We start from the raw sequence: 15,285 nt of genomic DNA, 5'->3' as shown, positions 1-15,285 counted from the left end.
TTTACTCGTTTTTAATTGGAAAATCGCAATCAGCGTGAATTCTTTTTTACCTTTGTAGTGAGTGTTTAGTATTGAATATTGTTTAGGATTTGCAAATTTATGAAAGCTTAATAACACTTGTTGTTTTTATTATGGTAATTGCAACTTCAACTGTTCGTTAACCGAAAGGATTGTCAAATTCTTATGGCAATTTGTTATTCGATTGTTAGGCCACAATGTTGTTGAACTTTTGATAATTATATGCAAAGAACATAAAAAAATTTCAGACAAAGTCGCGTTTATTAGTCACCAATAGAATTAAGTTTTATTTTAAATTGTTTGTTTCTTTGTTCGTTACAATTCAACACTTTTTTTTATTGAATACGATATTTCTTCTTCTAAGGATGTGACCGAGTCCAATCTTGCAGCTCATGCCATTGAGCTGAATATTTAGCTTTGGACTCTCGTCACTCTGTTCATTTTGTTTTGGCTCCTCCTTTGATTTAATTTCATCGAAATTCCTCCAAATGTTGATCTACTTCGGTGGACTGCAGATCCCCTTAAACTTCCCAAACATTATGCTGTATTTCCATAAATAAACATTTTTCAAATTCAAAATATATTTTTAAATAAGATTACAAGTAAATATAAATAAATATGCTCAATAGAATAAACTCAAAGTTCTATTAAACAAATTTGATAAGAATACGATAGAAGAATGAAACTAGTAAGAAAGTTACAGTCGAGTGTGCTCGACTGTGAGATATACTAGCTATACTAGCTCTGTCTCTTATAGTCTCTGAGATATAGGTCTTCATACGGACAGACGAACAGACATACAGAAACACAGACGGACATGGCTAAATTGTCTCGGCTGTTATTGCTGATCAAGAATATATATACTTTAAAGGGTCGGAGATGTCTCCTTCTACCTGTTACATACATTTCCTGCCGGCACAAAGTTATAATACCCTTCTACCCTATGGGTAGCGGGTATAAATATGATGAAAATCTATCAATTCAAAGGTTGATTGCTTGGAATCGTAAATTACACAATAAATAACACTATATACTATATATTTTGATTTGTTTATTTAACAATAATGTGCACGAAGCTATCGGTATCATCAATCGTCAGAAGTTGATAATCATTCGTCAAAGTAGAACAGCAGCAGTCAGTTGAAAATCAAATATTCCACACATTTCATTTTATTTGATTATGTTATATGTAACATTTATACTTACTCTTTTATTTGTCTTACTCTACTGTTTTTTATTGCTCTACAAGTCAGCTTATTTTATTGTTATATACATTTAATCATTTACTTCTCTTACTCTACTGTTTTTTATTGCTCTTCAAGTCAGCTTATTAATATTCATCCCTTTTCCATTTTTCTCCTCTATCTTTGCAGCTGAGTTCCCCGAGGAAGACAGCGACATGCTGATGGAGCCCAATGACTTTACGCCCATCACAGTGTTGCGTTCCCACGAGCAGCAGCACTTCCACATGCCACCAACCACACAGCTGCAGCACAATCCCCAACAGCAGCAGCAACCACAACAACTGCAGCATCGTGTGTCAGCGCAGAGTCGCCACTTCCAATCGGAATCGCTGTCGCAGGAGCAGTTTCGTCCCATTGCCAACCCAAATACGCAGCTCATCTCGCGCTCCGATGTGACGCCGTTGGCAAATTCAGGAGGAGATTCTCACAGTCAGGCGGCGCAGAACTTTTATCCTCCCTTCTACCACGAGGCGCCTCCATTGGGTCACTCGCGTCCCTACTTCGCTGGTCCCGTCTCACCTTTGGGTGACAATTCACCGCTGCAATTGCCGCTGCTGACACCGCAGCAACAGCAGCTGCAACATCAGCAACAGCAGCAACATCAACAACAGCAGCAGCAACAACAACAGCAACAGCAGCAGCAGCAACAGCAACGCGGATTTGATGCCTCGATTTTGGGTAGCGGTGATTTTGGAGTGTTGCGCGGCGGAACTTTCTATCCCGAAGAGGAGATGCCCTATCATCCGGATGACAACAGCGATTACATCTACGGCGATGCAAACAACGGGCATGGCAGGCCAAGCGAGGGATTCGTTCAGAAGTACACGTATCCCGAGGAGCAATTCGCCAATTTCCGTGACTTTGCGGACATCAATACGCCAACGGATTCGGCATTCTCGCAGTTTGTCGTCGTCTATGCTGCGAAGAATGCGACAAAGCCGCACACAAGTCATCCGCATCCGAAGAACATCTTTGAGCAGCTGGAGCTGCTCGATCGGGAGAAGGCGCTCGAGGAGGCGGCGCTGAAGAAGCAGCAGCCAAGCAAATCCAAATCGAAGCTCTCCAAGACGAAGCTGCAAAAGAAGTACAAGAAGAAGGCGATCGCCAAGGAGTCGCTCGATGTGGAGCCGCTGTTGGCCCTAAGCTAAGCTAAGCTAAGCGATGAAGCAACTGTCCATCTATCAATCACTTCACCTTCCCCCCTCGTTACATTCCTCCCCCTCCCCCTCCGCCCCTTTCAACACAGAACTTTTCACACCTCTTTTTGGTTACTTCGTTTCGTATTTATTCCACGACAACCCTCTTTCTCGTGTCTCTTTTGTGTGTAATTGTAGCTTTTAGTTTTATTTGTATTTGTATTTTATTATTTTAATTTCCACATATTTCGTGTATTTTGTTGTTTTAATTCCACAAACAAAAACTGAAAAAGCAAAAAAAAAAAACAGGAAAGAAATCAAACATAATTTTGTATTGTGTGTGTACATAAAATGAGAAACAGCTCGTAATTGTAATTTTAATAATAAACGTAAATAAACAATAATCAACCACATCCGTCTCTCTCTCTCTCTCTCTTTCTCTCTCTGTCTGTCATTTCCAGCAGTTCACTTGGGTTCATTCAACTCTCTTTTTTTTCTTTTTACCTCTTTTTGCAGTTAGTAACAATTCTCTAGTGCTCGTATTTGGCTCGCAGCGCATTTAGCAACGTGGTGAATGAACCCGCAGTGCGAAAGGTCTGCAATAAATTGAGAAAGGGGAAATAATTAATCATATAAACATTGTGCTTATTATTTAGAGTGGCTTTTTATTTCGAAGCTAACTTTGAGCATTACTTAATAGCCATCAGTCAGCTTCAATCAATTGGAGATCAGGATGTAAACGAGAAATATTAAAGCACTGCAAATAAGATATAATTTAATTGTATTAAATGGACTTCTACATTGTATTCAGCAAACGTTGATATTATAAGTTCAATTTTATCAGCTTTATTGCAAAGCTGCTTCCAACTTTTAAAAAATTTACGCTCAAACAAAAACTAAATTTTAGATCCAAATTGAAAAGGGATAACTAAACTATACATTAAACAAAAAATGCTGTTGCTATCTTTAATTTTGCGTCTATATATTGTTTTTTTTAAGATTTTTGTTGTCGTTAATGATTTGTTCAATATTGTTGTTTTGATTAATATTGTCGAACTATATAATTAATCTTTTCTTAGGAGTAAAATGTTATACTTTTGAATAATATTTCTATTACCTGGAAATTTGAATAAGCTAGAGTTTGCTGAACAAAATTTTTAACTGAATCTTCAGTTTAAAAAATGTATTGTTTATTTAACAAAAGTTTGTTTGCTAAAACTATTTTAGATGAACTTGCAGGTCTCTGTGCCACATTAGAATACAATTTCTGCTTAAAGTGCAGCTGTCTTTGCCACTCGAGGTAGAACTGAATGTTAGCTGGATAAACTCACCCAGACGAGCAGAGGATGGCCGAGGACAAAGAAGTAGGCGCCCAAGTGCGTCTCCTTCGTGGCACGTTGCAGGGGCAGCAACAGGAGACGTCGCTGGCGGGCGGATAGTTGATGCCACGGCAGTTGCATGTACAGCTGGTGGGCAAACTCTTGACCCTCGTGTCGCACTCGCTCGGCGCCAACGGCATAGATGCACAGCTGTGTGCTGACGACCATCGAGAAGAAGCCGAGGAAGGCAAAGTTCTGATTGGTGTGTGGCATGATGTACTGACAGATCACTGAGCAATAGAGCACACAGATCAACAGCACCTCAACGCAGGCGATCTCTCTGAACGCCAACTCAAAGCGATCCACCAGCCGCAGCAGCTTCGCATGCTCCTCGAACAGCTGATCCAGTTGCTGCTCCAGCTGCCACTCGCTCAAGCCTTTGTTGCAGCTGATGCGTTGCAGCCGCAGCACGAGGCAACGATAGTGTGCCGTCAGTCCGAAGACGAACCAGCCGTAGAGCGTGTCCACGCCACTCGTTGAGCAGCAGAAGAATGTCAGAACGAAGACCATGAGACAGCAGTCCAGGAAATAAATCTCCGGTTGGGTTACATCGTAGGGCAGACTGACAGCGGTGAAAGAAGATATATATGTATATTAAAAAGGAAAGAATATTTAATTAGAGTGTAGAGAGTAATTGGAAACACAGGTTCATTAAAACAAATAGAAGTTAATTTAAGAATAAGTTGACATTAATTAAATACTAAGCTGAAGACCTTGTTGCTAGTGTTCGCCGCAATAATTGGCTTTAATATTATTTTGAATTATTGTTAGTTTTGTAAAATAAAAATAAAAAATAAATACAAATTTAATACTAAGAAGACTGCAAAGAATCAAACTCAAGCAACAGAAAATATGTAGCATATAATAGAAGAACTCATTAGATAACTGATATTTCTGTGAATTTGAATATTAATTATACAATTTACTTACTGTTAATATAGACACATTATAAATGAAATTAGAGAAAGAAAAATTTAAGAAAAGCAATACTACAAAAAGTAAAGAATAATAGTAATAAATAGTGAAAGCAAAGCATTATAATGAGCAACTGTTAACTTAAATCTATTGAGAAAAAAAGTAATGTAAAAATGTAGACAACTAGAAAATAAGTAAAATGTAGCAATAGAAATGGTTGAATAATAAAGAGAACCAATATGATGCTAACATTCATATAAAATAAAACAATAGAGTAAAATTCAGAGGAAATAATAAAGAGAAAAGAAATTACAAATGTTAAGGTCAAAATATTAAATGTTTATGTAAATTATAAAAAATCGTAAAAAGATATGTAAATATAAAATTTCTTTGCAGAAACTAGGTAATAAAACATAAATTGAAGTGATTTTAAAAGGTATTGTAAAAGAAATAGAAAAATATAGAGAAAGAGCAAATTAGGAAAATGTAGCAACATACATTTAAATAATAGATAGATTGAGTGGATAGAAGAACACGAAAAGAATTAAAGATGAAACTGCGAAGTAAATGTTAATCAACTTTGTCCTCTTCAACATAAATGTAAAGCATGCATAAAACCCAAAGAAAAGAAAAAGAAAACTCAGCATTTACAAAGTGTTTAAAACCTCTAATCCTGGGAGTTTTCTGAGTTTCTTTGAGGCATTCTAAAAAACGAAAAGCTTTTCATTATATAATAATAAAAATATAAAATAATAAAAATAGTAAACAAATACGAAAAAAAATAGATAAAGAACATGTATAAAAAAAGTGAAAACCCAAACAATTTAAATTTAAGAAAATATTAGGTAAAGAATATTAATAGTAAACGGGAAAAAGAGCAGCAAAAAAGATGTAAACCAAATAAAATAAGTTGAAAATAAAGTTAATTTATTTGCTGCACTCACACGACTCGAAAGGAGCTGACGGGGGCAAAGAGGCCTGTTGAATTGAATCGGAGCAGCGTGAGAGCGAGCGGCATGAGGAGAAAGGAGATCGAGGTGCCGGTGCACATCAGGGTATAAATGCTAGACAGAGATTGGCCAATGCGACTTTGCTGCTGGAAGATCATCAGCTCAGCTGGATCGATGTTCGTCTGTTCGAATGGCTGTTGAATGGCGGCAATGAGAGCGACGAGTTCTTCACACTTCCAAAGGAAAATCCACATTTTGAGCAGCGAGGAGATCATCTGGACGCCGTGCATCAAAGCCTCGGAGCAGAGGACAATTTCGCTGGAGTGTTCAACGATGAAGGCGCAAACGGTGCAGAACTCAAAGCTGGTGGCGATCACCATGATTGCAAACGTGAGCGGCGATCGCAGCACTTGACGTCGTCCGCCAGGCTTCGAGGGTTTCAGTTCCAAACCCATCATGCGAAAGGTGAAGCGTTGTGACCTCAGGTCAATGAGCAAGGCATCCAGAAGCTTAGACATGTTGAAAGAAACTGGTGGCTGAGGACTGCGTCGTATTGTTTTGTTGGTGACACACGCGTGTGTGTGTGTGTGTGTGTGTAAGTGTGTAAGTGTGCTGCACTAAATTGTTAATTGGCCTTATTAATAGCAAACTTAATTTGTTTTTTGTCTTCATTAGGCGCACTAATAAAATGTTTGAAAACTGGAAAACTTGGCTAACTCTGAAACTTGAAAATGACTTAATTATACGCCCCGGGGCCTGAATCCAAGTCCACACCTACAACACAACACACAACACACAGCACACAACGCAGTAAAACGCAGCACAGGCAACACAACACAACACAACACAAGCCAGGCCAGGTTAATGCGGCACCTGTTTCGCACAGTGTGACAAGTTTATTGAAATTTATTAAGTGTTTTTCACGCTTTGATAAATTATGAAATCATTTTCAAAGTAAGTTTGACACTTTGTTGAACAAGTTATTCAGATAAAATTTTAAAAAAAAATGCAAGTGAAAAACAAATTTGAATTTTATTAACTTTTCTCTAGGTTTAAGAAATTTGAATACACCAAAGGGAAGTTTTAGCACTTTGCTGAATAAGTTATGTATCATTAAAAATAAGTACTAATTTTAAGTACATTTTTATATTTATTAACTTGAAGATTATAGGGAGTATAAAATGTAAAATTTGTTTATTATTATTAATAATTTTTTTTACTATCAATAAATTAGGACTTGGAGATATTGGCAATAAATTTTTATTTATTTTATTTTTAGGACTATTTGCAGTGCTAGCAATGCATTAAGCCTTCAACTCAATTTTTATGATATTCATTTAAAATATTTAAATTTGATTTTCAATTATTATTTATGATTGAGATTGGCTTGCTTAGAAAAATTGAATATTTCAGTTATATAGTCGGCAGTGGAATGTTGATTTTAATACGCATAAAATAAATGAAATGAAATAATTTTAAAACTTTTTCTCTAGAGAATTCCAAACTAACATGTAATAAACAAGATTGTAGAGCACTAAGAAATGTATTTACATATATTGTTTTTTATTCTAGTCCATTCCTTATCAAAATTAAAGTAATTAAACGCATAACGTTAGTGTAGATTTAGCGTAGCAATGTAAATACAATTTTAAAGTTGTCCAATAAACTTTTAATATTTTTAAGTCTAATTAAAACATTAAAAAATTAAAATAATAAGTTCCTTTTTCTATATTTTGAAAATATAATTACAATATTCAAAGATGTATGTTATTAATATGCGAATTATTATATAGAATTTCCATACCTTTACATATATTTTAATTTAAGTATAACTCCATATTTATGTTCAAAATACGTGTATGTAAATTCTGCAATTAATAATGTTTTATTTAAAATGCTATTAAATTTGTGCAGCTTACGCGAAGTTCAACTAATTGTTGATTTATGACTCGAAGCTGGCGCGGAAATAATATTTAGTGAACCGGTTGAAGAAAACAATTTGTAATGACAACGTTTCAATTGTTCATAGTTTAGTTTAGTTTTTGTTTTTTAGTTTTTGTAGTTAGTTCACATAGAATATGTGAGCACTGTGCTCGATTGCCAGATTCGTCAATCGATCAATCAGAGAGTTCAGTATTAACGGTTTCTTTTTGCTATCAACAACGACTTGTCGAAATGCAATTGCAACTGGAACTGAAACTGAAACTGAAACAAGAAACAAGAAACTGGAACTGTGATTGCAGCTCTCTCGCAGTCATGGTCATTGTCCGCTAGCGGTTGTTTTTCTTTTTTTTTTTTGTTTTTTTCTTTACTATTTTTATTTTACTATTTTTGTATGTCATGTGGGCTGCGTGGCAAATACCCTTACTAAGGGTAGCTTAGCAGAGACAAGTGATTGGTAAACGTAGTGTTGAAAAGCAAAGTAATGTTAACTACATATGTGAAATATTTAAATACTTGTTTATAGATTTCCATTGAACAAGCGAAAAGCCAGCTACTGTTTGAGCTTATTGAGTTGTCGCTTGCCCCTTGGGCGCAATTCAGTGCGGTTCTTTCTGGTTTTGCCGTTTTCGTAGCTGAATTCCCGACTCGTGTGTCCGACTTTGGCATATGTTTTGACATTTGGAGGCTGGCACTTAATTTACGGCCTCACCTTATTTTCCACTGCACTGCAAAGTACTAACAATATGCAAGGCAAAAGAAGGGGAGGGGGCGCTGCGTGTGTGAGCTTTTGTGTTGAGATTGCACACACACAAACACACACACACACATACACACACACACACTGACACCGTAAGTTTAATTAACCAACTGCCAGTTAGAAACTAATTAAAAGTCTTTGCAATCGTACAGAAATTCAATTACGATTACTCGCTATGCTCCCCTCCCTTGGCACGCCCCTCGTGGGCGTGGGAAAACATAAAACTTGTTCCACACAAATCGAAAATGAGAGCAGCTAACCCAAAAAACAATATATTTAACCAAACCCAGTTCATTTTGCTGGCTGACCGTGCGTATACTTAACATGCTAATGCATTTATCGCGTATACGCAGCGCGGGCAACGCCAAATGAATTTCGATGTGTGATTTAGCCAGCAATTAGGCCAGTTATCAATGTCCAATTCGATGCGATTGACAAACAATTCAGAGAACGCTTCCGTTTTGTGTTTTGCTTTTATTTTCGATTTCGTTTTCAATTGCGCTTGTTTTGTGTGTGTGTTTTTAATGACATTTTGATTGCTGCCATTTAAGTGATTGGCGAGCCACTTTTTTTATTGTGTACAATACTATTCGCCACAATTTGTGGCAGCTGATTGTAAACATGGCCGCAGCTATCGATCGAACGTGCAACACTCATTAGCAGTTGGAATTGTAAACAAATCGATGGCAAATTAGACAAGTTGCGGAAGTATTTGGCTTGGGATTAATTCCCAATTAAAATGCAATAAATTTGCCGCGTTTTTAGTGTCCTCACTTGGCATTTATTATTATCGCATTAACGAGAATTAACAATAGTCAATCACTATATTTAGTATTTAGTGATTCGCTTTGCCATCAAAGCTAATGGTGTAATAATTGTTTATAGCATTTGAATAATATATTTAAAAAAATATAGTTCTGGTGCTTCAAGCAATGTTTATAGGGGGTTTATTGTACCACAAAGTGTTGTAGGTAGACTCGATTTGTATTCTAAAGAGAAGTTCTAAGCATTCTAAGCATATTATTTATTATATTATATTATTATTACATATTGTGCCACACAGTGTTGTAGCTAGACTCGATTTGTACTTTAATTTTAAACGCCATTTATTATTATATTTATGGGCCATAAGGTGTTGCAGGTAGTCTCAATTTATTTGCTAGTTTCAAGTCCAATTTAAGTACTTTTTTTTATTATATTAATGTGTAACAAATTGTTGTAGCTTGAATTGATTTATACTTTTTAAGCTCAAGTTTACTTTATGAGCTTATGTTAATTATATTACTGTAGCAGAAGTTGTGTAAAATAGATTCTATTTCTACTCTTGAGAGAAGTTAATTGTAAGCCTCTTTTTATTATATTTTTGTGCCATGAAATGTTGCTGTTAGACTCGATTTATACTCTAATCGAATGTTCAATTTCAAGCGCTTCTTAATATTATATAATTGTAATAATAGACTAGATTTATACTCCAGAGAAAAGTTTTAATCACCTTTTATTATTATATTTTTGTACCACAATTTGTTGCTCATATTCCAAACCAAAAACTCACTTTAAAAGCTTAGTTTTATTATATTATAATGGCTCAAGTTGTTTTAGTTAGAGTAAATTTGTACTCTTGACCAAAATTCACAAAATAACTCTATTATATTCTAGACTCTATTTATATTCTAGTCCAAAGTCCAATCTCAAACGTTTCTTATTATTACAATATTATTGTGATGTATAAAGCATAAATTTATACGCTAATCGAGAATCATATTTTAAGCGCTTCTTCGATTACAAAATAAAAAAGAAAAATCACCTCTTGAAGTATTTTTCTTTGCTGTTTGCGTCGCAGTTCAACAAACTTGACTATAAATTTGAAATGTCTTGAGTTCTCTTTGTCGCCGATCTTTGCAGTTGCAATCGAAGCACTTAATTATTCGTTTTCCCCTCTCTGTATGTGTGTGTGTGTGTGTGTGTCTGGCACACCTCTGTGACATACTTAGTGTGCGGTTGTTATTTTGGCAGCTCTTGAAAAGCATTTTACATGTTGCCTTCTGGCAAGCATTTGTCAACGCGCCCTGCAAAAATAAAAGCCAAATTCTTTGTGGCTTTAAATTGTCTGGCAACAGTTGTTGCTATGTTTACTGTTGTTGTTGCTATTTTTACTATGCAGTTTGTTACTCAGAATCAGAGTAAACCCAATTAGAAATAAGAAACCCGAACACCCACACAACATTCAACTTGCAGTTTGGAGTTTTGCTAATAAACTTGCGACAGAACAAAAACTCTCAATTTTTTGGCCAAACACAAACACACGCACACTACCAGACACACACACACACACACACAAACACACTCAGCTGACTACTAAAGTGGCTTTAGCATAGGTATAATCAGGCCTAGTTGCGATTACAGAAACAGAAACAAATGAGCAGCATTTAGAGGAACAACACCAAAAAAGGTTTTACACACTTCAAGCTGAAATATACTCACACTCACACTTACACTATTCAAAGTATTCACAACACTCACACACACACACATTCAGTACCCGGTTATTTGCCTTTCGTGCTGCTGAAAACTTTATTAATATCCAAATCGTGCGCTTAATTGAAATTTATTGTTAATGAAAACAAAATTATGGCAAGCGAACTATGGCCACTTGACACGAACCAAGAACCAAGTTCGGCCCAAAGAAAACACAAATCCAAAAACAGTTACAAATTCAATTTCAATTTCGATTTCGGTTTCAGTTTCGGTTTCGATTTGGATTTGGATTTCAATTCCAATTTCAAATTCAGTTCCAATTTCAATTCCAATGACCCCGACAAAGCAACAGCAACAACAACAATAACAACAACAAATGGACAAAGCAAAGCAAACAAAAACAAACAAAGAACAAATTGATTTAACTGAGAGTGCACGAAGTCAAGTTACCCTTTGAGTGGCCAACGAATTTAATTACAGTTCTAGCGAAGCTGCTTCAAATTTTATTCAATTGCTGAAATCTCGCTTTTTTTAGTAGTTCAAGATTTTCGTTTGTAAATTTTAATTGTACATATTACATCACAGAATAAAAATCAGAAGAATGCTGTAGATTTGTATAATAAAATTTGGAGTATAATAGTGCATCTTTTTTAATTTCTTATTGAGTAAAGAATTAGCACAAATAACATAATTCTAAGTAAAATTAAATAAAAACCAATATTCTAATTTATTGTAAATCTTTATAATAAAAATTAAAGTATAATTGTTAATTATTTATTTTTTCTATCTTCTTTTTTTAATTATAAAAAGTGAAGTTTTAATAGAAATATTATTATGCTACAATATTGCATGTATTTTTTTAACCTTTTTTATTTTTAATAAGTGAACAATTCATTAAATAGTTATATATATTCTTGCTATTATTTTAGTATGTGAAGAATTCATAGAAATAATTCAAAATAAATTACCATAAAATAATAAAATAAAGTTATGTATTCATTTTTAATCTTTTTGTTTATTTTTTGAATATGTGAAAAATTCGTACCCCCAATTAATAATTAAATAATATAAAAAATAACAAATTCAAATTATCGTTCATTTTAATAATACAATCTGGAGTATATTAATATTTGTGCCTTTTTTTTGATTACGTGAAGAATCCCCACAAAACAAAATAATATAAAATAAAAAACATGGGTAATATTTTATTTTAGATTTTTATAAAGAAAGTAAGATATTAATTATTATTAATTTAAATCAAATAAAGTATTTCAAAATTATTGTTTTGGGTTACTGAATTTCTGTATTATCTATAAAGGTTAATATATTTATTCTGTTTTTTCTTGGTATAAAATGTTATTCTTTTCATATGACACTTTTTCAATTAACTCTTATTAAATTTGTAGTTCCAAACACCTTAATTAAACATCTGGTAGTAAAAAAAGTTATGTAATTTTCAATGGTATAAAATGTTATTTATTTTCAACGTTTTCCAATCAACGCTTCTCAAATTTGTAAGTTACAAAAAGTACCGATTTAAATATGTAAATCCTTTATTATGTAATTTAAAGCTTAGCTGCAATTATAGTAAATAAATAAATAAAATGAATCAATCAGTTGGTAGCTAAAATGAATGTCACAGCCAATTTGTTTTTGCTCAATTTAATTTATAAAATTAGGTTTAATATACAACACATATAAAAACGTGCTATTAATTAACGAGTAACAACAGTGAGGCTATTTTTAATGTGGATCATTTTTCTTAAACGTACTCAAAATACCTTTTTCAATGGCATTCTGCTGGCTTACAATATGCAAAAACACCTTCGGCGAGAGTATAAAAAGCGCTAATAGTGCAGATTTTGTCGCCCACACGAAGCAGAATAAAAGCAAAGCGAAATCACGCTGAATGCGACAGTGATTTAAACTGCGAATGCAACAGCAATAGCAACAGCAACAGCAGCAGACTTTGCACTCAAATAAAAAATAAGAGTGAAACGAGAGTGTTACCATTGGAGGCAGAAGTTGAGAGTAAACGGTTCGGCATTCACGAGTCACGGTCTTCGGCCAAGGGCTTCGCAAAAAAATTAACAAGAAAGAAAAACGCTTTGGCATTAATTTGGCATTTAAGCTCATTAAGGCGACAGGCCTGGACAGAAGTGAGTGACAGAATCTGTGGGTGGATATCTCGCTGAACAAATATCACATCGTACTCTGCAGTAATATCGCATAAATCCACTTTTTTTGCGAACTAAAGAACTAACTAAATTCGTCGACAGTCGCAACTGCATTAAGAGTCAATTTTTTTTTTAATATTTTGTTTTTTTTTGCAAGAACTGCCTAATTAGTGCAACTAGTCGATGTGTTTTAGGCGCTAACTGAGTGCTAACAAAGTGTGTCAAATAATAGTTGAGGTAGCTTGAAATAAATTATATAAAATATAGAATTATTTATTTGTATTTGTATGTTATTTGTGTTAAAGAGAAGAATTAAGTTCAAGAAATTTATAAATGAAATTATAACAGCATCTTAAAATATAGTATTACATAACAACCTAATTTCAATTTCATTTAGAATTAATACTTTATGAATAGAGAGAAAAAAAGAGAGTGCAACTAGTCGAAGTGTTTTAGTCGTCAACATAGTGCTAACTAAGTGTACCATAATAGTTGCATAAGCTTAATAATAATACATATAAAGTACTTGAATAGACATTTGAAATTAAGAAAAAGCTGAAAATATAAAATATTCAAAAGGCAAATTTAGTTAAAGTAATTTAAAAATATTATAAGTTAAAAGTAACTTTGTACAATATACAAAGTTTGTAATGTGATGTAATATTATCATTTTATTTCTATTTGAAATACTGACTACAAATATTTGTGCTTTAAGCGTTAACTTCGCGCTTGGAATATACATCATATTGCAATTGTATTAGCTTGAAGTAAATGTTTCATTACACATAGGAATTACAATCAAGTTAATGCCATTTAAAATATAGAAATGTAAATTGCAAATAATGTTGAAAAATGTAAAATACAAAAAATATAAGTTTCAAAATAAAGTTAGAGTTAAAACTTGGGAATTTGAATATGAAATTAGTGCAGCTTCTTTAATTAGCAAAATTAAACTTTAATTTTTTGTAGAATAATTAATGACCAATAATGATTATAAAGAATCTTCTGGCAAACGCAATTGACTCTTTCTTTTTATAAGGTATTCTTCAACTTAACTGATCTTTAAGCTTCGCACGCGATACAAAACTTATCTAAAGAGCCGCCAGATCCAACTGATTGCATTTGTTGTGATTCAGCTGGCGGTAGTTAAAGTTACAAGCTGATAGCAACTAGCTGAAATGCAAATAGCGAGTTGCTGCGACTTGCGAGTAAATATTGATATGTCTGAATGTGCGAAGCTCAAGGCGACTTTGTTGGCAGCGGCTTCTGTTTGTTTAGGCGCTTCCATAACATTTCATTTTTGTTTTTTTTCTGTTTTCTGATTTCTGTTTGGTTTTTTACATGCCTTTCACAGTGAGACGGCAGACAAGAGACGGATCGTGATGGCTACCCTGGCATCGAACACGTCTAATGTTGCCAACTAATGCAAATAAATTGTGTACAGTCACTTGCAACGCGCAACCGAGCAACATGCAACCGAATTGTCATCAGCACGCTCATCATCACAGCATCCGCAGCTGACTCAAAGTCGATATCGTAAATTCTGTCTAGTTTGCCGATGTTTTCTAGTCATTGTCTTTGCTTGCTTTGCGTCTTAGTCATCGACAGTCGACGATCGACGATCGACAATCGAGAGTCGAGAGTCGGCAAATGGGTAAATCGAACATCGTCAATCCCCAATCCCCAATCCGCAATTGTCATCCTCAGTGAGTCGATTCATCGAGATTTGTGCGATGCGTTTGAACAACTCTTAACAAATGATTGCTGTGACATTATTGCCCAACAACAATAGCGACATCACAGCTTGCACAAACAATTGGCAAACGCTTCAATACCCTGTAATAAACATACAAGTAGATGGCAAAGCAGTTTCATTTTGTGGAAGATGAAGCAAGAGAGCTGAAAGATAAAAGATAAAGTTTGTAAATGTGCATTCTGGTAGAAAATGATATTTGAAAAAGTATTATATTAATTTAATTATGATTGATTGATATATTCAAGTAATTTCTTATATTATTTATTTATTATATTACATCTAGTATTACATATAATACTACATTTAATTTGACAGAAATAAATTAACTTTAGTTTTTATTCAATTTTGAAATTACTTTTTACATTTTTATGATATAAGAAAGCTCAATGTAGTTTATGAGTTTTTATTGAGGTGTGCTTGTGGACTGATCTATATTAAAATATGTATAAGTGCTTAAGTTTTTACAGAGTTGTCAGAGGCTATAAAATGAGATTGTATTGGTTAATGTAATTACAGAACGTTCGATAGTGAGGA

At 34.0% G+C, this 15,285-nt stretch overlaps 2 protein-coding genes across 4 annotated transcripts in view; one reads left to right on the top strand and one right to left on the bottom strand.

Annotated features, from left to right (window-relative positions):
- Positions 1-15,285, top strand: part of LOC133848365 (uncharacterized) — a 183,485-nt gene that overhangs the window by 37,919 nt on the left and 130,281 nt on the right. For 2 of the 3 annotated variants that reach the window (XM_062283897.1, XM_062283896.1), the window contains exon 3: positions 1,392-2,503. In XM_062283897.1, the coding sequence (XP_062139881.1) occupies positions 1,392-2,410 (1,019 nt within the window). In that variant the 3' untranslated portion in view covers positions 2,411-2,503. Of the gene's footprint in view, positions 1-1,391; positions 2,504-15,285 lie in introns of those variants that run through there. The other variant, XM_062283898.1, reaches the window with a different exon arrangement.
- LOC133848364 (odorant receptor 1a) lies at positions 2,566-6,176 on the bottom strand. The gene is made up of 3 exons (XM_062283895.1): positions 5,637-6,176; positions 3,730-4,339; positions 2,566-2,994 (listed from the first exon to the last, which is right to left on the bottom strand). The coding sequence occupies exons 1-3, from the start codon at positions 6,158-6,160 to the stop codon at positions 2,929-2,931; spliced, it is 1,200 nt and encodes a 399-aa protein (XP_062139879.1). The 5' UTR covers positions 6,161-6,176; the 3' UTR covers positions 2,566-2,928.

Source organism: Drosophila sulfurigaster, chromosome X (assembly GCF_023558435.1).
Source record: "Drosophila sulfurigaster albostrigata strain 15112-1811.04 chromosome X, ASM2355843v2, whole genome shotgun sequence".
Classification (NCBI taxonomy): domain Eukaryota; kingdom Metazoa; phylum Arthropoda; class Insecta; order Diptera; family Drosophilidae; genus Drosophila; species Drosophila sulfurigaster.
The sequence above is the reverse complement of the archived record's forward strand: the minus strand, read 5'-3'. Positions and strand labels throughout refer to the sequence as shown.

Excerpts from the sequence above, each read along its gene's own strand:
- LOC133848364 (XM_062283895.1), bottom strand. The coding sequence starts at position 6,160 with ATGTCTAAGCTTCTGGATGCCTTGCTCATTGACCTGAGGTCACAACGC. Across the intron at positions 4,340-5,636 it reads GTCAGCTCCTTTCGAGTCGT|TCTGCCCTACGATGTAACCC; the intron begins GTGAGTGCAGCA and ends CACCGCTGTCAG. Across the intron at positions 2,995-3,729 it reads GCCATCCTCTGCTCGTCTGG|ACCTTTCGCACTGCGGGTTC; the intron begins GTGAGTTTATCC and ends AATTTATTGCAG.